The following is a 23,116-nucleotide window of genomic DNA, read 5'->3' as shown; positions in this document are numbered from 1 at the left end:
GCATTTCTATGATTTTGTACATTGTGATTTGCCGTTATTTCTTATTGATTATAGTTTAGTAATTCTTTGTTGTAATTGTTAAGTGCAACTCTTTAATTATTATTTGCTATCTAATTTTACCGTTTACTATTATATTCTAATGGATTATTGAATATTGCTTTATTTAAGTCATTTATTTTAAAGTTCTTACGACTTTTTTTGTATTGGGTCGGATTGTTATTAGTTGCGTTAACTTTTCTGCCTATTTTGATGTTTCTCCAGCTTGTAAAGTGCCTTGTGCATAGTAATATAGAAAGGCAGAATACAAATTAAAAGGGAAATGAAAGTATTCATAATAATAATAATAACAATAATAAAAAATTATTGATGCATTTTGTTTTGTGTGGCTCTTCTGCTGAACTTAAGCTGTTCTGGTCCATTGGGAATCTTTTTACCTTTCACTATCATTTCAACACCTTTATCTGTTCTTGTAATTGCATATATTCTATGGTTGTGGCAAACCCACCTCTGACCTTCTGGTGAAGGGAAAGAAATCTTATAAAATAAAACTGAAATAAATGTTCCCTTCTACACCTTCTAACAGATCTAAGGTCTGAAATGTGCATACAATGGCTTCAAGTTACAAGAAAGGAGATTCCAACTAGAAATCAATAATTTTCCGACAGTTAAGAGCTGTTCAACAGTGGAACGGTCTCCCTTGGGAGGTGGCGGACTCTCCTTCCTTGGATTCCAGGGGGTTGGACTAGATGACTGCCAGGGTTCCCTTCCTACTCTACAATTCTATGATTCTATATGCAAGCCAGAGTAACCTGGAAGAGTTCGCCCAACAACCTAACGTTCCCATATCAAGCCCAACCACCCAATAGTGTTTAGATGACTAAGGGGACTGGGACTCTCCCCTGACCACAGAAACACAACTTGCTTTTCAAGAGCTGCTGCAACACAAGTGTAAAAGGGACATTTTGTCAAGAACCTCCTTGAATTGTTGTTCCCAGAAATGAAGAAGAGGCTGTACTAGCTTTTCATACCTCTGGACGACGTTTCTCTGGCTCAAATTCACAGGTGTATTTTTGCTGCGGTATGGGAAGTAGAAGATATAACGCAGGGGGGAAATCAACCAACCACCACTGCTTTATAAATCAATTTATTTACAGTCCTATCATCAAAGATCAACAGCAGAACAATCATTTTATTCCAAAGAGCGACAATTAAAAAAACAACCCATTAACTTTTCAGTCCTGTCTGAAGACTTAAGATTTCAAACATTAAAATATTTAAACTTCATCTTCTGTTTACCAGAACCAGGGCATTACTATATGTACATATATATATACATCTAAAATGCAGAGCACCTTCAACAGATGCCTTTAGCCTACAAAGAGAAGGAGGGGGGTGCAAAATGAGAATTATATTGTGCTGCTGGAGGAGACTCTTGAGAGTCCCATGGACTGCAAGAAGATCAAACCTATCCATTCTTAAGGAAATCAGCCCTGAGTGCTCCCTGGAAGGACAGATCGTGAAGCTGAGGCTCCAATACTTTGGCCACCTCATGAGAAGAGAAGAATCCTTGGAAAAGACCCTGATGTTGGGAAAGATTGAGGGCACTAGGAGAAGGGGACGTCAGAGGACAAGATGGTTGGACAGTGTTCTTGAAGCTACGAACATTAGTTTGACCAAACTGGGGGAGGCAGTGGAAGACAGGAGTGCCTGGCGTGCTATGGTCCATGGGGTCACGAAGAGTTGGACACGACTAAACGACTAAACAACAACAACATTGTGCAGTCCCTAACTTTCTCAAGTGCCATGTGCAAAGTGGCAGGGTTTTGGGGGCGCTGGGTCTTTTGGCTACGCAGTGAGCCCAGCGAATGCTCTAGACCATCATTCTCTGGAACTGGCCACAGCTGCGCATACTCTTGGCACAATTTGATGCGCTTCCATCTTGCTGTTCTTCTGTAGAAATCAAGGCATCATCAATAGGGTTACCAGGTACTCTGTCATCCCAGGCACCCACCAGACTCAGACCTGCTTCATTTCCTCAAGGTTCCTGCATCATGATGTGCCTTCAAAGCATCATCTGTTGGAAATCATATTCAGATGATTATGCTTCACACTTAGTTGCATTCCTGTATAGGTGGGAAGGATTATTTCAAGTTCTATGCAGTCAGCCACATTTAGTGAATTTCCACTGTAGTCTGTTGTTCTTTGTAAAAGAACAGAATGGTAATTTTCCCCATTAATGTACTGAACTGCTTGTCCAGGGGAGCAGAAATCTCGATGTGGGTTCTGGGGGAAGCCCATTTCTCCAAATCCTTCCATGATCTGCATGGAGACAATAAAAGGAAACTAAAATTAGTGTGCTGTAATGCTGATATGCACTGCAACACACTGTAATAATAATAATAATAATAATAATAATAATAATAATAATAATAATAATTAATAAATAAATAAATTGTTGTTGTTGTTTAGTCGTTTCCGACTCTTCGTGACAAATAGAAGGGGAATAAATGGAGGCAGTGAGAGATTTTACTTTCCTGTGCTCCTTGATCACTGCAGATGATGACAGCAGTCACGAAATTAAAAGACGCCTGCTTCTTGGGAGAAAAGTAATGACAAACCTAGACAGCATCTTAAAAAGCAGAGACATCACCTTGCCGACAAAGGTCCGTATAGTTAAAGCTATGGTTTTCCCAGTAGTGATGTATGGAAGTCAGAGCTGGACCATAAAGAAGGCTGATCGCCGAAGAATTGATGCTTTTGAATTATGGTGCTGGAGGAGACTCTTGAGAGTCCCATGGACTGCGAGGAGATCAAACCTATCCATTCTTCAGGAAATCAGCCCTGAGTGCTCACTGGAAGGACAGATCCTGAAGCTGAGGCTCCAATACTTCGGCCACCTCATGAGAAGAGAAGACTCCCTGGAAAAGACCCTGATGCTGGGAAAGATTGAGGGCACAAGGAGAAGGGGATGACAGAGGATGAGATGGCTGGACAGTGTTCTTGAAGCTACGAACATGAGTTTGACCAAACTGCAGGAGGCAGTGGAAGACAGGAGTGCCTGGCGTGCTATGGTCCATGGGGTCACGAAGAGTCGGACACAACTAAACGACTAAACAACAACAACAATGTAAAACTACGTGACATATCTAATTTCACCATGGACAGCAAGATAAATAGCATAGGTTTTTGCAGAAGGCGATCTGCAGCAGAATGAAAACAGCACTGCACGTGAGGATTAGGGTTACACGTTAGGACAATAAATTATGCCTCCTTGCATCCCTAATTACAAGCCAGAGCTACTGGGTATTTGGATGGCCATACCAATGACAATTTGCATTAAATATTGTAACTTACTCATTTTCATTCCAAGTTTCTGATCCATGTCGTATACTTGCTGGGGGCTGCAGCACTCATTACAGTGGTATAAATTGTGAGCCTGGCAAAGGATATGAAAGAAAATGAGGCATGGTATACCTAAGATTCTAACTCAAACATTAACTTGAATAAAACAGAGGTCAGATTTAGAGGGCTCCTTTTATTGCACTGGGTTCTAGATTTATTAGAAGCATCTTTATCCCGCTTTTCCGTCCAAAACAGGCTCCCTTCTCAGCACAAAAAGACTTACAAATGTCAGTGATAAGACCAGCTAAGTTACAATCTATAAGACACGACACACGAGGAAAAAGGATGGGGGTGGAGGAGAGGGAGGAGGAAACCCAGGCATGATTTCTTTAAAATTCTTGGAAATCTGAAAAGCTCAGCTGGTAGAGCATGAGACTCGTGGGTTCGAGTCCCACATTGGGCAGAATATTTCTGTATTGTGGGGATTGGACTAGATGGCTCTCGAGGTCCCTTCCAATTCTATAATTCTATGAAATGCCAACTTACTTGTTTAAGACTGGCTGTACGGATAGCACCTGGAAAACAACAAAATAGAAGGGGTCAATTTAATAAAAAGCATTTCTAAATGGCTGAAATGCCTAAGCGCCAGTACACAAAGATACAACGTAAAAAGGGGAAAAACACAGTATGATCAAAAACAGTACTATAGAAACAGACAGAAACTTAATTCTAGTAATAATAGGGTCCAATCTTCTGGGACAGGGAAAGCCATAATAAGATGTCTGAAGCAACTGTTGGATGATGCTTCATGTATTATTATTATTATTAAATTTATTTATTTATACCCTGCCTTTCTCCCTGACAAGACTCAGGGCAGAGGAAAGTGCATTCTGGAGTGCATAAATTGAGGCTTTATGTACAGGTGCCCACAGAGGCCATCACTGGCATCCTCAGACTCTCCCCCACATTGAAATTAGGCTTGAAAGCACCACAATTTTGTCGCCAATACAATCTGTTGCAGTGTGCGCTTAGTTGTGTGTGCGTTACCCACAACAGGTTTGCTCGTTTGGAAATTTGGCAACCCTCGAGAAATCCCACCAGAAAACTATTCTAGCATAAAGATACCGGGAAAAAGGCTTTATTGTTTTGTTTTGTTTTTTAAATGGGCATGATGTAAAACTGAAAACTTACTTTGTAGAGAGACTCGAGATTAATATTTTTCTGTCCGGTTGCATTCATTGCCTTCATAGCATGGGTTCTGCAGAGTAAAAATTAAATGTTAGTGGATGAATCAAAACTGGGAAGAATCACAGTGGAGAAGACTATTTCGTACTGCAGGTTGGAGGTGTGTTGGAGTTGACACTGAATTTCAAGACATACACCCTGAACCTTGAGGTATTGGAGAACCAAAACTTGGTGGCAGATGTCTCATTCTTGGGCAAGGCGACCGAGATAGTGGTGGCCAACCACCTTCAATTGTGCCTGGATGAAACTGAGTATGGGGGACTTGGGCCCCCCAGATGTTGCTGAACTTCAACTCCCATAATCCCTAGCCGTGCTTGCTGGGGCTGATGGGAGTTGCAGTTCATCAACACATGGAGGGCCAGAGGTTCTTCATCCCTGATCTTGACCCATTTCGGTCTGGCTCCAGGCCTGATTTCTGCACTGATTGATGAAGGAGAGAAGCTCCAACTGAAAGGAACTGTACACTGCCTCCAACAGTGGAGGTATAAGAAAGCATGCATGTACTTTTTCTTTTCTTTTTTTCTTTAGGAGAAGATCATCTTCACACAGTCAAACAAACCTTCGATCATCAAAAGGAGGAGGGGTTGTCCAGTGATCGTAGTTTGTCTCCACCCGGTACCACCTACATAAAACGCATGGTTAAAACATTTATCATTCCATTATTTTTGCACAGAATATACAAATAAAGTACTTATTTTTTAAATTGGGGGGGGGGAGTAGTTTCTTCCGAAATATTTTCAGATCTGTAACATTCCTTGGTTCAAGCTACTGAAGTTAATCAACAAGATTAAGTCAGGTCCATTAAGTTCAACGGGGCTTCTCTGAGCAAAACATCGTTGAATACCACCCTTTTGTTTTGTACACTAACCTCAATGTTTGCTGTGTTTTATTATTACTATTTTATGTATTTATTTTTTGTTGTCATTTTTCAAATTCTGTTTGTTACTGCACTTCGGATGATACTCAAATAAATTTTCCTTAGAGCGGACTCGTTGATAGTAATGAACAAGGCCTGTTGATTTCCATAGGAGAACTGAGTAAACCATAGCTGACTAAAGCCTTTTTATTCTGTACACCACCTCAAAATTTGACGAAATTTGGCACAGAAGGGGAAGGATACAAATACCAATATAACCAAAATAATTAAGTGTTAAAATTCCCCTCAACAAATGGGCAACTATAGAAAAGGACTGGCTTAACTTGGATCGCCACTTACAAAAGTATACTGGCAGGATTTTAAGAACACTTGTAATTTTAGAAATCGTGTGGGAAATTTGAGGTAGAAAAAATAATTTGGAGTAGAAATGATATGCAGCTGAAAAAGAAATTTAAGGCACCGGGGGAGGGGAGAATCCCAATTTATGGATTTGACATTGGTTTTATGTGTATTTTTATTTGTTTGTGTTTGTTGTTGTTGAAAATTTACTAAAAATATTACATATAAAAAATTTTTGGCTCGCCACACACATCAGGTCCCTTTAGGAGTTGGACGCAATAGGAACTTGCCGCTTTTGTTTACAGATGCGCTGTGCTGTCTCAACTCCCTATAACTTATAGCCACCAATCCCTTAGCTTGAATTATAGCCAGGCTGCGATGGACCACAGACAGAGAGGTTCAGAAAGGCCGCTGCTCACCTACACATCACACTGGATAGGAAAAATTAGACCCACCCTGATTTTTATGCACAAATTGAGGAAGTGCATGAATGTTCTGCTCATATCACGCCAAGCTAGCCCAAGTAACCAGAGGGATTGGACACATTCCAATTTGCCTACAAAAAGAAAAGATCAACAGAGGATGCCGTGGCGATTGCCCTCCAAGCTGTTCTTGCACATTTGGAGCAGCGGGGGAGCTACGCCAGACTGCTTTTTGTAGATTTCAGCTCGGCATTCAATACCATTCTACCGCGATGTCTGATAACTAAATTGGGAAATCTGGGGCTTTCATCACTCTGTGGGTGGATACTGGACTTTCTTTCAGATTGCTCCCAGAGGGTCCGGTTGGGCCCTTATATGTCTAACATGCTTAGGACTAACACAGGAACACCACAAGGATGTGTGCTTAGTCCGCTCCTTTATACTCTTTATACGTATGATTGTGTCGCTGCCCACCCTAGAAATAGGGTTGTCAAATTTGCAGATGACACAACCGTGATCGGGCTCATCTCTGATAAGGAGGGTGAAACGGACTATAGAGATGAGGTGGAGCGGCTGACAGAGTGGTGCAGAGTTAACAACTTGCTCATAAATACAAAGAAAACAAAGGAGCTTGTGGTGGACTTTAGGAGACAGAAGAACAAGGTCCAGCCACTTTTGATTGACGGAATTTGTGTGGAGAGGGTAACAATGTTTAGATTTCTAGGCATTGAGTTACAGGAGGATCTGTCCTGGAGTGTTAATACAAGGGGGCTTGTGAAGAAGGCGCAGCAGAGACTGTATTTTTTGAGAATTTTAAGGAAAAACCATCTTCCACAAAAGCTGCTGCTTGCCTTCTATCACTGTGCCATACAGAGCGTGCTCACGTATGGTTTATGTGTGTGGTACGGAAGCTGTACTTCTCAGGATAGAGCAGGGCTGTGTAGAATTATTAAAACAGCAGAGAGCATTATTGGCTGCTCACTCTCCACCTTAGAACAAATCTACACCACCAGGTGCCATAGAAAAGCACTAGACATATCAAGAGATCCAACGCACCCTGACACCATTTCTTTGAGCTTCTGCCATCGGGACGGAGATACAGAACAATGCAGGCAAGAATGAGCCATCTCAGGAACAGTTTCTTCTCTAGAGCGATTTTGGCCTTAAATGGAAAGCCTGGACTTTGAAGTCATCTTATTTTACTTGTTATTTTGTATTATATTTACTGTTTTTAATTAGGTTTTGTGATTTTGGATTATGCGGAATGCTTTATCTGAGTGGATGTAGCAACCGAGTAATTTCGTTGTTCCCGCAAGGGGACAATGACAATAAAGGTATCCTATCTTATCTTAAGTATAGGGACCTTGTTCAGCCCAAGGCCACAGTCCCTCCCGGGCAACTTTTGGAGGGCCGCATGGTGCTGTTGGGCGGAGCTAGAGGCAAACATGGCGGAGCAATGAATGTACATTTCGTTTCTGTGCAGAATCCTAGTTTCTACACCCTCTCTATCCCCCCTCCCAGGCAAAAAACAACAACCCTTCCAGCTACTGCAAACAGATGCATCCTCTGCCATGCTCAAAAGATACCTTTTTTAAAAAATTCATTTTCTTTCCCCCCTCTCTTTACTATATTCTTTTTCTTTATTTTTTTCCTATTTATAGTTTTGTATTTTTGTATTTCTGTTTCATAATTCATTGTAAGGTATATGTTGTTAAAGGTAATGCATAATTCTTCCCCCCCCCTTTTATTTGTATAATTATAATTTCTTTTGTATGTATGGAATATGTACATTGCAAATAAATAAATAAATAACCTACAAATTCACAGCTTGTTTTTCCCCCGTCCCCCTCCTGCAAAACCCAGGGTTACAAAAATTTCACGCTTACCCTCCGGTCAGAGGATCCAAGGGCCAAATATCTACTGGACCGCTTCTCCTTCTCGTAATGACTGCCCCCTCTCTGGGTCTGGTGCCCCCAATGATGTAGTAGACGTCAGCTATAATCGGTGTCTTGGACAGCATGAGAGCAGCAGCCTCAAAGTCTTCAGCGTCGCTCAAAACCTACAGCAAAGCAGAAACAAGAGTGGGCATCTGGGACTGGGAGGTCGACACCCTGAGGGGGCTCCTGTTCCTTTAAGGGTTGCATGGAAAGCACAGCTTTTCCCATCGCATGGCTCTAGAGTTGGGAGAAGTCACAGAATCCCCACTTTGGGTCTGGAGCCGGCAAACCTGCAAACATTTATCACATTGTGCATTACCCCAAGGCTCCAGAAGTAACTGAGTTGCTGCTTATCCGTGTCCTGAAAATCTGAATTCTCATTTTAAGGAAGCAAGCTGCTAGTCCTCATATTTGCAGAGATAACCTGAAAAGTGCAGAGTGCCCGAAAGAGCTGTCAAGCAAACTGACCCTTGCTCACCTCAGGCCTCAGATTGAACCATGTTTTTTTTTTTATTGGAACACCTACCAACTTGCAATAAATTAATTCAACAGAACATACAATGTTTGCCGTCATCTGTGCTGGGGAAAACGGACTTCTGAACGTCGTGACATCTGAAACAATTTTATTATTGCTACACCAGGTTTGAGTTTTATCACAAAAACCTGAGTATTGTCAAAGTCCGAATATTCTCTCCCTTTTACACCCTCTGCTTAAACTCATCCTACATCAAGCCAACAAGATCCACATGTTGAGATGTGCCAGATTAGCCTATGGCTGACAAAATATGCAAGGATGCTCTAGGGAAGTGTTGGCCAAACTTGCCCTCCAGTTGTTTTTGGACTACAACTCCCATCATCCCTAGCTAACAGGACCAGTGGTCAGGGATGGTGGAAATTGTAGTCCCAAAACAGCTGGAGGGCCAGGTTTGGCAACCACTGCTCTAGGGCAAGGTAGCCAATGTGGGGCTGCCCTCCAGATGTTGTCACTTTCCAATTCCCATCAGCTGCAAGGCATGATGGGAGTTGTAGTCCAACAAATATCTTAAAGACTGCCTCCTTCCCTACAAAGCGGGCATTTCAGAAGCTCAGGGTGGTAGTGGACCAGGAGAGGGCATTCTCTGCGAAAGCCCCTAGGGCAGTATTTTTCAAACTTAGGTCCCCAGCCGTTGTAGGACTACAACTCCCATCATCCCTGATGGATCCTGCTAGCTAGGATCCCATCATCTGTGGATCCTGCTAGCTACGTAGGGATGATGGGAGTTGTAGTCCAACAGCAGGTGGAGACCAAAATTTAAGCAACACTGCCTTAAGAGGAATCTGGCACCTTAATTATACAGTTTTTGTTGTACGTTGAAGACTCATGCCTGCGCATTTGACACTTGAGATGTCTATTTTTTAAGGACCCACACTATTCTTGTGATGGTAATCTGTTTTAAACGCTTTTTAATGTTGTATTTCAAATTGTTGTGACCTGCCCTGGGATCTTAGGGTGAAGTGCAGGTAATGAATCAAAATAAAAGAACAGTCATAAAACATTTAGAGAGCACCACCTTGGCTGCTATTGCTCCACGAAAGAATACGAAACAAGGCAATGCAGATACCTGTCAATTTGAGTCACAGAAAAGGCAATCTGTCACACAAAGCACAGAAAATCTCTTAACAAATAAGAGTGATAAACTGAACGCATAAAATTTCTGTACATGTTCCACCTCTAGAACTACTTTCTATAACAATTTGCCAGTGCAATTTTGTAAGAAAAGCATGGACTAATTCAAAACTTCTGATTTTCAGAAAGTGAGCACTCAGTCTACAAAGGACAAAACTGTGGCTACTTACAGTCCTGACCAGCCAGCTGACTGGAGTATTTCGATTTATGAAAGCAGCAATGGCATTCTCCCACCACTCGCCAGAATCTATAAAAAGGAAAGAGGGGGGTGGGGGACGACACACTCCATAAGAATCAACATTCACAAACATGAGTGATTTCCTCTTGTGTTTTAGTGTTTGATCGCTCCCACCCCAAAAGGCCGGGATGAACAAAAGCAATTTTTAAAATGCAGTTTTGTGATTTCAATTATGTTTTTCTCTTTTGAATGAGTGCATTCTTGATCCTACAGTTTTAACCACTGTGCTCCAGAACGGAGCAGGGGGTAGCAAAATAGATCTAAAACACAAAAAGCCAACAAAATTACAATAAGACACATGATACGAACTGAACAAGACATTGGCAACTGCCCATATTTTTGTAATTCATTCTGACCGTAGATTATACCCTGTCTGTTGAGGAAGATTGAGTTTTGCTTACCTCTCTCATCTCCAGAAACTGTAAACCGGTGTGGACTTTGTCCTGTCCATAAGCCTACGTAACCAAGAAACGTCGTACCTCTGAACTTTACCTGAAAATCCGAAGATGGAGAACAGCCTGCAGTTAGCCACAACTGCTTTTAATGCTTAGCACATTGCAAAACATGGTCAAGTCAGAGATGTTGTTAATTTAAAACACAGGGTCTCACATTTAAATAAAGGCCTTGTTGTGACGTGGGGTTTGTGATTTCAGCTCTCTTGACAAAACATGCTGGAGACAGTTCTCTAGTAACAGCTCTTTATTAAAGTGAACAAGACTGAAGACTGAGGAGAGGAAAGCTACATTTATAGGGACAGGGGACTAGCTAGGAAGGGATACATTTTGGAGGGAACAATATCACGCAATCACAGTGCTGCCTTTTGGAGGAAACCAATAAGACAGAGGATCCAAATACAGCAGCTTAAATGAACCAATAGTAGCTGTACCCTCTGGGACCAAAAGGCAGTTACTTTATCCTAATGCAAATACAGACAATAATAATACAGATATAAAATCCTTTGACTCAATACACAACACCCCTCCCCCCCTAGTGAGCACAGCAGACGTAATCCCTCAGGTACTGTGGGGTCCTACAACTTCTACCTGATCTCCTGACAACAGGTGTTGCAGGTTCTGGATTGGGTGTTACCTGTGGTGGAGGGGCTGCTATAGGGGTTTCATCAGGAACAGATGGAGTCCCAGACATCTCAGGGTCCCCGACCTGTACCTCGTCATCATGAGGACTAGCAGACCCTGGTTCATTTGCTGAAGCCCCTGGGGACTGCACCTCTGGACCATTTTCACTCTGGTCTTGCAGCTGTGCGTCATTAGCCAGGGATGAATTATCTGACTCCTCCCTGCTGAGCGCCCGGCGCCTCAGCTGATCTATATGTCTCTTCCAAACTTGCCCATTTTCCAAGGTCACATAATAGGACACAGGTCCACTAGCCCGGGTGATCACACCAGCCACCCACCGCGGACCTCGTGAATAGTTCCTCACCCAGACCAGATCTTCAGGGGCGAGATACCTTGTTGTGTCAGTCTCAGCCTGGGGGGTTGCTCTTGAATTACGGTTTGGCATTTTATCTGGGTGGACATAATCCAGCACCGTTACCAGTCTTCTACCTAAGAGCAGCTCGGCTGGCGACTTGCCCGTCGCAGTACACGGCGTCGCATGCTGCAAAAATAACATTCGCGCAATGCGAGCCGACCAGTTACCCTCCATTAAGCGTGCAATGGATTCTTTGGCTGTTCTTACCATGCGCTCAGCCTGCCCATTGGAGGATGGGTGAAAGGGCGCGGATGTGACCCCTCTTATGAAGTTATCAGCCAAGAATGCCCTGAATTCTTGGGATACAAAAGCTGCCCCATTATCTGATACAATGGTCTCAGGTAACCCGTGGGTAGCAAACAGCTGCCTCAACACCTTGATTACGGCAGCTGATGCCATGCTAGGGACCATCGCCACTTCTAACCATTTTGAATATGCATCAACGATAACCAAAAAGACCTTCCCTTGGAATGGCCCTGCAAAATCTATGTGCAGCCGGCTCCAGGGAGTCCTGGACTGCTCCCACCAGTGGACTGGTGCTCTGGCCACTTCTGGCCGCACCTCTTGGCATGCCTTGCATGTTCGTACCCATTGTTCTATGTTCTGGTCCATTCCAGGCCACCACACATAACATCGGGCTAGCGACTTCATCCTGACCATTCCCGGGTGTCCCATGTGAAGCGTCTCAAGAACCCTGTTTCTCAGTGGTGCTGGGATGATCACCCTATCTCCCCATAGGAGACAACCCTTATGCATGGACAATTCGTGCTGCCTTGTCGCATAAGGCCTGAATTTTTCTTCATGCGGACCACCTGGCCACCCCCTCCCCACCCAAGTGAGCACACGGGAGAGAACAGCATCTTTCCTCGTTTTCTCAGCTATATCCGTAGCTGTTACAGGAGCCCCCGGAAGTGTTTCTAGCATCATAATGTGCTCCGCCGGAGCAGGATCCTCATTGCTCCCGCCAGGAAGGGGCAAGCGACTCAGCGCATCAGCATGGCACAATTGTTTCCCTGGCACATGGGTCAAGGTGTACTGGAACCCATTCAGGAATATTGACCAACGCAACATTCTGGGGGAGAGAATTTGTGGCGTTTGTTTGTTTGGGTTGAACAACCCTAACAGTGGTTTGTGGTCCGTTTCAATGGAGAATTGGCGACCGTACAAATAATCATAGAACCTTTTGATTCCGGACACAATAGCCAGTGCCTCTTTATCAATTTGAGCATAGTTGCGCTCCGTGGGCGACAACGTACGGGAATAGAAAGAGATGGGCTTTTCCGACCCATCCGGTTCCCTATGACTCAGCACAGCCCCCAGACCGTATTGAGAGGCATCACATGCCAGGACCAGCGGCTTTGACTCATCATAATGAGCAAGGACGCTCCTGCTACTCAGCATTCCTCGCAAGGAGTCAAAAGCCTTCTGCTGCTCCCGCCCCCATCGCCACACATTCTTTTTCTGCAATAGTCTATGTAATGGTTCAGCTACCGAAGCTTTCTGGGGTAAGAACGAATGATAAAAGTTAATAAGTCCCAGGAATGACTGCAACTCCGTCTTGTTCTGTGGTCGTGGTGCCTCGATGATGGCCTTAATCTTAGCATCTGTGGGGTGGATGCCTGATGCATCAATTTTAAACCCCAAGAAATCCACCGTTGGCACCCCAAAACTGCATTTTTCCTTTTTCAGTTGCAACCCCACCTCCTTGAACTTGAGCAACACTGCACGGACACGCGCAACCAGTTCCTGTGGGTCTTTTCCAGCAATCAAAACGTCATCAAAAAATGGCAAGACCCCCGGCAGACCTCTTAACAGGCGTTCCATGAGCCCTTGAAAAATCCCTGGGGCCACACAAACTCCGAACTGTAATCTGTTAACTCTGAACGCCCCTTTATGTGTGACAATAGTCTGTGCTTCCGCTGATTGTGGGGTTACTGGCAGCTGTTGGTAAGCTTGTGCCAGGTCAATTTTGGCGAACACCTTGCCCCCAGCCAGTTTAGCCAACAGATGTGATACAACTGGAATGGGGTATGAGTTTCCCCTGAGTGCCTTATTGATAGTACATTTGTAATCTGCACATATCCTGACTTCCCCATTTGCTTTAAGGGGCGTGACGATTGGAGTCTCCCACTTAGCAGAGTCCACGGGTGAGAGAACTCCCTGCTTGACCAATTTATCCAGCTCTGCCTCGATCTTGGGTTGCAGTGCAAATGGCACTCGCCTTGGTTTGAGTCGGATTGGAGCCACCCCGGGGTCCAACTCGAAGTCAACTGGGGGCCCTTTATAACAACCCAGTTTTCCATTAAAGAGACCAGCAAATTCCTTGCATAATACCTCGCTCATCTCAGGGCAGGTTTGGATTGAATTAAGCCCTGAGATACTCAGTCCCAGGGCAGGGAACCAGTCAGTGCCCAGGAGACTGGGGCGACTGCCCTTCGCAATCACCAGTTTGAGTACAGCCTGTTTGTCCCGGAACTGTACTCTCACGGCACACATTCCCATAACATGGATGCGGCCTGCTGAGTACGACTGCAAGGTTGCCGGAAAGGGCTCCAGAGGGGGCAACTTACCCCTGGGGAAGAATGTCTTCGCGGTCTGGTCTGACACGATGGTGAATGCAGATCCGGAGTCCACCTCCATGTCGCACTGCTGACCCTCAATCTTCACCTTGACGTGTGCCTTGCCTTGCGCTGGAAACTGCACGGCCCTCCCATTGATCTCCGTTACGTAGTGGCAGTCCTTTAGAAAACGAGTTGCTGTGGGCGGTCTGCGATGCTCCAGTCTAGGTGCTCCTGTCGCTCCCGACGCCGCCGATCTACAGACCCTGGCGATGTGACCCGTCTTTCCGCACGTCCGGCAGATAGCATCCCTGAAACGACAACTCTTCCTTTCATGGTTTCCGCCACAACCTGGGCAACTACCTCGGCGATCTCTGTGCACTGTGCAGGCCTGACGCACCGACTCAACCCCACGGACTGGGCTCTGGCTTGGAGTAGCCTCTAGCTCGTCCATGGCATGCGCAACTTCTATCTGTGGCTTAGTGGCCTTGCGACTGGCATCAAGCTCCTCTCTTTCATAATTCTCCGTGGCGGTGGCCTCCTTCAAGGCTGAAGCAAGGGTAACCTCTTCTTTAGCCACGATGCGTCTTCTGGCTTTCTTGCTGCTCAGACCCCCAATAAACCGATCCAGGAGAGTCTCTTCCAGATTTTGGAAGCCGCAGTGCTGAGCGAGCTTCCGGAGTTCAGCCAGAAATGTGGATACAGACTCCCCAGCACACTGCTGCCTCTTATGGAACTCCATCCGCCGGGCCATCTTGGTCTCAGTAGGCGCCAAGTGGCTTGTTAGGCAGGCAAGAATATCTTGGAGAGATGTCTCACTCAGCTTAGCTGGAGCAAGTAATGCCTTGGCTAGCTTGAAGGTCTCGGGCCCACAGTAGCTCAGGAATGTGGCCCTTCTTTTGCTGGCATCGGTGATCCCTTGAGCCACTGCGAAGAACTCAAAGCGTTCGACGTAGTCTTCCCAGGTGTGGGGCTCTGATGGCTGGAAGGGCTCCAATACCCTTGGACTCTCCATTGTCCTAGCGGGCAGGGTCGTCTTCTCAGCTGGCCAGTGAGTCTTGTTCTCAGCTGCAATCCGGTCTCTGAGGCAGGGTTGTGTTTAACCGCTCCTCAGCATTCCGGATCCCACCTTCGTCGCCAGTTGTTGTGACGTGGGGTTTGTGATTTCAGCTCTCTTGACAAAACATGCTGGAGACAGTTCTCTAGTAACAGCTCTTTATTAAAGTGAACAAGACTGAAGACTGAGGAGAGGAAAGCTACATTTATAGGGACAGGGGACTAGCTAGGAAGGGATACATTTTGGAGGGAACAATATCACGCAATCACAGTGCTGCCTTTTGGAGGAAACCAATAAGACAGAGGATCCAAATACAGCAGCTTAAATGAACCAATAGTAGCTGTACCCTCTGGGACCAAAAGGCAGTTACTTTATCCTAATGCAAATACAGACAATAATAATACAGATATAAAATCCTTTGACTCAATACACAACAGGCCTAATTCATAAAATGCTTGAATAGGATTAAGGGAAAAGCTTAAAATTCAAGGCCTCTGATTTACTAACACAAAGAGAATGAGGAAATGTTCAACAAATGTTTTCTCTCTAGACTTTTAAGCTAACACTCTGGCCTTTGGCCACAGCGACTGGGGCTTATGTGAATTGCAGACTAATGGCACAACAGTTGTGTACACAATACATGTTTAAAGCACACATCCCCGAATCCTGAGTACTGTAGTTTACCCTCCCCCCACAGCTATAGTTCTCGGCGCCCTTTACAAATTACAATTCCCATAATTCTTTGGAAGTAGTCATGTGATTTAATTGTGCTGGGTGTACACAGCACGGGAAGACACCCCCCCCCGGTCCCTGTTATAGGCAGCCAGGTGCCTAACTCCTGCCCCCACCCCTGTAAAATATGATGGACGCCGTTTCAGAATCCTGGATAGCACAGATTCTGAAATGCAACATGTCCTGCAAAATGCACACTCGTCCTGCAGGTTTTCTATGCTTCTCTCGGACATTCATAATCACCACCAAAAGCTCTTTGTACCTGTCCATTCTTTATGAACTCCACATCAATGGTTGTCTTGCGTAAAATATCTCCAAAAGCATAATCCATATTCCGGCCATGGTATATGTTCCCATTGTTATCCTGAGCGATGATACTGGTGCAGAATCTGTGGGACAATAAAAAATCGTGGGGTAAAAAAGGACACTCCACATCTGGGATAGCTCAGTCGGTAGAGCATGAGAATCTCAATCTCAGGGTCATGGGTTCGAGCCCCACGTTGGGCAAAAGATTCCTGCCTTGCAGGGGGCGAGACTAGATGACTCTGGAAGTCCCTTCCAGTTCCTACAATTCTATGGTTCTATATCCACACAAAAATTATGTGTTTCCCCTGATATTTCATCTAGAAAATAAGCAACACTAATCAAATGGACCACCTTCCCTTTTGAGGGGCACAGATTGCTGTCACAGCAACAGCTCTTGTGAGCGCTTGAACCCCACGCCTTGAACCGTCTCCCCCCCATTCACTTAAATGGACGGAGCAGTTTAAGACACACCTAAAAGGGTGCATGCGTAACACTCCCCCTCCGCTGGAATGAATGGCAAAGTCTGTTTTACACAAGAACTGCGTAGACCTATATCGGAACAGTTATGATAAAAGATAAAAATGCTAATTATTTAAGACGCAATGTTGTGCAGTCACCTGGAAGTAAGCTCCCTTACTTCTGAGTAGACAAGCACAACATTGCCCCTAGTATAGCTGGGTTGGTTTGTCTCTGCATTTTTGCTCTGCTCTTTTAGCCAGAAAAGCTTTCAGAGCAGCTTGCAGAGAACAGTTAAAAAAAAAAAGTGAGTCCCTGCCTGCAGGCTTGCTTCCTAAAATACATGACACATAAGGAAAAAGTATGAGGAGGGAGGAGGGGGGAAAGCAAACCTGGGTACCAGTTATTGTTCTTATAACAAGCAGCTGGGGTGGAATAGATCAGGCAGCCTGAGGGCATGGCTGCCAAAAGGTGAAAGTTGAAGGTCAAAGGAAGATGCATTTAAAGCAAAATAAAAAAATAAAAATCGTTCCAGTAGCCCCTTAGAGACCAACTAGGTTTGTCATTGGTATGAGCTTTCATGTGCACACTTCATTTAAATCACACAGCCTCCAGCAAAGCATCTTGGGAACTGCAATTTGTTAAAGGCGCTGGGAACAGTAGCTCTGTAAGGGGCAAACTACGGTTCCCAGGATTCTTGGAGAGGGGTGTTCTATAAATGTACGTTGTAGAGACAGTATTTTTTTAAAAAAAATACAAGAAATCCCTTGCGCCAATGAGCTGAAATGAAATGACATTCATTACGGTCCCAGACCAGATTCGCACCAATGAGCTCTTCCTTACCAACATCAAGGACACTTACGCAGTAGATTCGTAGGCCAAATTGAGGAGCAGCCCATCCCCAACATTCAGCCCCAGGGCTTGGCAAAGTCCTCGGATCTCGCCTGCAAAGGGCTGAGGAGCAAAGGATTCTATTTCTTCTGCCAGAGGACGGATAATAGCATGAACCCACTTGGGAACCACTTCGCTGAGAAACAAAGAAAACACAGCAGTAAACCCGGGTCAGTCATTGGCTTTGGAGGGGCTGCAGCTAAACAACAAAAACTGAATGCAGAACGATGGCAGTCAGGATTTGAGACGATTGTGAGCAAGAATACTTGCTTTGCTTTCAGACAGAACCGCTGAGACCCAAACCCAGGGGAACGCAAGGAAAGAATAGCAGCTCAGATTGAGAAGCAAGGTGCTTCTGAGAGAGCAAGTGAGTTCAAAGTGTTGCAGACTAGGACCAGGGTTCAAATTGCCACCTGACTAGCAAAACGAAGGCTTCCTCCTCCTCCTCCTCCTCCTCCTCCTCCTCCTCCTCCTCCTCCTCCTCCTCCTCCTCCTCCTCCTCTTCTTCTTCTTCTTCTTCTTCTTCTTCTTCTTCTTCTTCTTCTTCTTCTTCTTCCTCCTCCTCCTCCTCCTCCTCCTCCTCCTCCTCCTCCTCCTCCTCCTCCTCCTCCTCCTCCTCTTTTAGTTGTCAACCTACTTATTAAATGTCAAGTTGCATATACAAAGCTTTTATACAAAGATTCTATTGGCAAAGTCGACTCGGCAGAAACTCTCGCTTTATATAACGGGCTGCACCTTTAACTCAATTAAGGCGAAAAAGGCGGAGAACAGGAGGGAGACACACACACACCCCCGCAAAAAAAAAAAAGCAGATGTTAAAAGCTTCCTTTTCTTGTTTAATGAAAGCGTGAACTCACGTATGAATTAAGATTTTATTGTTTTTTTTAAATGACTACGTTTCCTATGCTTTTATCGGCACTTGTTTTTATCTGCAGGAGGAGTAGAGAAATAAGTTTATAATAAGAGGAATAATTAACAGCCAAACAAAATATGAAACAGCTACTCAAATAGGCTTGGTCTTCTGAAGTATCGCGCTTGCAGAAAGTTGTCTGGAGATGATGACGGGAAAGATATCCATATACGTTTGTTTAAAAATAACAAAATAGCAGTAATTATAATTTCGAAGCGCTGATGTGGCCACCAATCCCTTTTCTCAAAAGCCCCACAGCAGCATCTCCAGGGGAGAAAGTGCCGGACTCACTCGATGAGCTGGAAGAAAGCAGCTCGCAGGAACTCCGGGTCGAAGTGGCGCAGGACAGGCTTCCATCGGTCCTCGGGCGCGCTGTCCAAGCTGACATTGCAGAGCAAGGGCGCAGCAGCAACAGCCCCGGAGTTGTGGGGGGCAGCGGCGCCCCTGCACAGCAGCCTCAGCAACAGCAGGAGGCAGAAGGAGCTCCAGGCAAGCCCGGGCAGCAGTGGCCGCCGCCGCCGCCGCTCCATGGCTGCGACCGAAAAGCAAACAGAGAAGCTGAAGCTAGGAGCCCGGATATGGGGAGGGAACGCGGCGCGGAGGGAGGGAATGCAAACGAAAGGTGGAGCGCCGCTGTGCGCGCATCGGGGCTTATTGCAGGGCCAAAAATAGAAACACGCCCCCCCCCCCAATTTCCTTTCCTTTCACCTCCCCCAGTGACTGGTCATGTTGTGCGGATGCCCGATGATCGTCTTCTTCCAAAGCAACTCTTCTATTCCGAACTTAAAAATGGAAAGCGTAATGCTGATGGTCAACAAAAGAGATCTAAATAAGCACTCACACTTGCAGTAAGAAAATATGTAGAAAACAAGGAAATAATAATTAGAGATAGCAGTGTGTAATAGGGGAAAAATAAATCAGAATCGGAAGTGGAGGTTGGGGGAAGCCCAGGAAGGGTGGGAAGAGGGGAGGTAATATGAATGTGATGGGAATGTGATATTTGTAATAATTGAAAATTGAATAAAAATGTAATTAAAAAACCAAAACAAAAAACCAAGAGAGGTTCATAGACTCTCTCAAGGCAAATCTTTAAAAATGAAGTAGAAATACTGACAATTGGGAAACACTGTCCTGCGAGCGCTGCAGTTGTTGGAGTACAGCCTTTATCAAAGGTTTCATGGGCTAAGGGAGAAACCGTGCTAAGAGGAAGGCACGCTTGGCAAACCCTCACCATGATCAACTCCCACCCAGAAACCTATGTCCCCACTTGTGGAAGGACGTGTGGATCCAGAATTGGCCTCCACAGTCACGGATCCACTGTTAAGACAGTGTTTATGGAAGACAATCTTACTTGGCTACGAGTCATCGCCAAAGATGATGATTTAATAGCTGCAGAGCTGACAGTAACCCGGCAGGTGGTGCAACGATAAAACTGCTAGCAGATTTGCAAAGCTAAGCAGAGTTCGGTATGGGTTCAAATGGGATGGAGGGGCCCGCGGGTTGAGATGAGGGTTGGACCAGATTACCTCAGGCAACTCCTGCAGCCAAGCTGGTGACCAATGTATTGCTCTGCTTTCCTTTGGACATCAGCAGGGCCATGGGGAAGGGGGGGTTGTCATCTGGGCAGCTCACGACCTCCATACATACAGCCCAGGCTTGTGTCCCAGGAAGGTCACTTTGGTGCTGCTAACAAGGCAAAAACAACAGGAGCGGCAGCCATTAAGTGCTACCAGTCTCTGAAGCCACAGCAGGCACCGTGATTCTCCAGTGCAGTGGTTCCCAACAAGTGGTCCGCGGACCCCCAGGGGTCCGCGAGCTATGCCAGAGGGGTCCGCAAGATGCTATTAGAATAAAAAATATATTAAATATATTTCGTATGATAACAGATTTTTTGTCTTGGCCGCTTCCTGCATGAGCAGTCTAGCGCAAAACTAGAATTAGATAGAGGCAGTAGTTCTGCTGTATGCCGTTAGGTGGCGCTTTACAAACACTACTGTTTTGCAAAGAGGCCGCGCGCGCATTCTACTAATGCTCACCTCCCCAAGATGCTTTGCGCGCGTCGGCTTCATTTGTGCGCTACTGCACAGGTACCCTGTCTTCTCCATTCCCTTCCCTCCTCCCTGGCGCACGCTGCCTCTTTGCAAAACAGTAGTGTTTGTAAACAAAGCGTTGTTTTTCGCGGAAGCTACAGTTTGCGTAGTTAAAAATGGACTGTTGGTTAAAAAGTGGTTCATCACATTAAGAACTGAAAATTAAACTAACTGTATACTGATGGAGTACTCTGTTGTAACTGTAAAAAACGTATAAATATAAAATATAAAAAGACTCTTAATTTGGCTCTCACTTTTTAATTTTAGGATTAGGAATTAATGGGGGTCCTTGTCACAATAGCAGCTCGATGAGGGGTCCTCGAGAAAATTTTGTTGGGAACCCCTGCTCCAGTGGTTTGACTTCAATACTGTAGGGGTCAAATGCAGCTTCTCAGCCTCCCCTTAGGCAACACTGCTTACCGGCTCTGCACTGAGAGCTCTCGCCTAACTGGAATGTGTCCTTGAGCTATGATATTGTCTCTTGCATTGCCTGGATGGATGGGGAGAGCTGGGTGTAGAAACCTTGGACTTTTGTGTGGTTGGTCATCCTACCAAGACAATTGTTGCACCTGTTGCTCCACCTCCCTCTGTCGCTGGCCCCGCCCATCAGCATAATGCGGCCCCCAGGTTGCAGTTTCCCATAAGGCAGTGTGGCCCTCGGCCTGAAAATGGGTTATCAATCCCTGCTCCCTACCCTAGGAAGGGCAGTAGTGTCATAACACACACACACACACAAACATCAAACGTTTTCCAATGAGACTCAGCCAAGTTAGTCGCCTTAATTTTACAATACAGTGGTACCTTGGTTCTCAAACGCCTTGGTACTGAAAGAACCCAAACACTGCAAACCCGGAAGTAAGTGTTCTGGTTTGCGAATTTTTTTGAAAGCCAATTGTGCTCCGTTTTGAGTTTTACGCTGACAATTTGAGTGTTACGCTTCCATTTTGAGTGCCACGCTTTGGTTTTGAGTGTTATGCTGAGGTCTGTCTGTTTTTGCTATTATTGCTATTATTTTGTGTTTTTGTGGCTTTTGTTTTTTTGTTTTTGTGACTGTGTGGAACCCACTTCAGCTACAGACTGATTGTGTGGCTGCAGTACATTGTTTATTGCTTTCACTTTATGGATCAAAAGTCTCGTTAAGACAGTAAAATTCATGTTAAATTGCTGTTTTAAGGATTGTTTTTAGAAGTCTGGAACAGATTAATCCATTTTGCATTACTTTCTATGGGAAAGCACGCCTTGGTTTTGGAATGCTTTGGTTTTGGAACAAACTTCTGGAACGGATTAAGTTTGAGAACCAAGGTACCACTGTACTCAGAATAAAATTCTTAACAAGTACCCATGGGAAAGATCTAAAATATATTCTACAGCAGGGGTCCCCAAACTAAGGCCCGGGGGCCAGATGCGGCCCAATCGCCTTCTCAATCCGGCCCACGGACGGTCCGGGAATCATGTTTTTACATGAGTAGAATGTGTCCTTTTATTTAAAATGCATCTCTGGGTTATTTGTGGGGCATAGGAATTCATTCATATATATATTTTTTCAAAATATAGTCCGGCCCCCCACAAGGTCTAAGGCACGGGTGTCAAACACAAGGCCCGGGGGCCAAATCCGGCCCGCCAGACCTCGTCATGTGGCCCGCCGAGCGCCCCAGCCAGCGGGACCCAGCAGCGGGACCTTGCTGCTGAAGCGCCGCGCCGACAAAGCGCTGACAAACAGCTGGGGCCGGGGAGGGGGGGTAGAAAGGCGGCCAGAGCAGCGCTGCGTGGAGCGCCCCGAGCCACAGCAGGAGAAGGAGGAGGCAGCTTGCCGGGTCAGCGCCCGGCAGCGCCGCACAGAGAGTCCCGAGCCACTGCGACGCAGCAGTGCTCTGTAGCACTTTGAATCCTCCTCCTCCTGCCACGGCTCGGCGCCTGGAAACGGCTGCTGCTGCTGCTGCTGCTGCTGCTGCTGCTGCTGCTGCTGCTGCTGAAGCACAGACAAAGCACCCAGCAGCGCCGTGTGGAGGAGGAGGAGGATTCAAAGTGCTACAGAGCACTGCTGCGTCCCAGAGGCTCAGGACTCTCCGCACGGCGCTGCCGGGCACCTCCTCTTGCCTCACCTCCTCCTCCTCCTGCCGCGGCTCAGCCTCATGAACGTGTGCTCAGCAGCGGCTCAGCCTCACAAATGTGCAACTCTGAGGCTTTACGCACTTCTCCTAAAACGGACACCCGCTGCCTCACGCTGCACGGGAAATGATTTTTGCCCCTGGGTCCTTTCGCGCTCTTTTCTGGCGCTGAATCAAGGCGGCAACCCCCCTCCCTTTCTTCCTTCCTCTCTCTCGTTCTTATTCTTTCTTTCCCTCTCCTTCCTTCCTTCTTTATCTCTGTCTTCTCTCCCTCTTTCTTTTTCTTTCCTTCTTTATTCCTTCTTTCCTACTCTTCTTTCTCTCACCTCTTTCCTTCCTCTCTCCCTCCTGCTCCCTCTTTTCTTTCTTCCTTCCTTCCTTCCTTCCTTCCTTCCTTCTTTCTCCCTTTCCGTCTTCTCTCCCTCTTTCTTTTTCTTTTCTTCTTTATTCC

The 23,116-nt window shown here is 45.7% G+C and overlaps 1 protein-coding gene across 1 annotated transcript; it reads right to left on the bottom strand.

Moving 5' to 3' along the window:
• Positions 1-1,128: 1,128 nt before the first annotated feature.
• On the bottom strand, positions 1,129-19,060 carry NAAA (N-acylethanolamine acid amidase). The gene is made up of 11 exons (XM_035103123.2): positions 18,759-19,060; positions 17,529-17,693; positions 16,167-16,293; positions 10,468-10,558; positions 9,999-10,075; positions 8,112-8,284; positions 5,147-5,209; positions 4,534-4,600; positions 3,889-3,917; positions 3,355-3,436; positions 1,129-2,319 (listed from the first exon to the last, which is right to left on the bottom strand). The coding sequence occupies exons 1-10, from the start codon at positions 18,995-18,997 to the stop codon at positions 3,361-3,363; spliced, it is 1,107 nt and encodes a 368-aa protein (XP_034959014.2). The 5' UTR covers positions 18,998-19,060; the 3' UTR covers positions 1,129-2,319; positions 3,355-3,360.
• Between the last annotated feature and the right edge of the window lie 4,056 nt (positions 19,061-23,116).

The sequence above is a fragment of the Zootoca vivipara genome, chromosome 9 (genome assembly GCF_963506605.1).
Source record: "Zootoca vivipara chromosome 9, rZooViv1.1, whole genome shotgun sequence".
NCBI lineage: Eukaryota > Metazoa > Chordata > Lepidosauria > Squamata > Lacertidae > Zootoca > Zootoca vivipara.
Note: the sequence above shows the minus strand (reverse complement) of the source record. Positions and strands in the feature narration are given on the sequence as shown.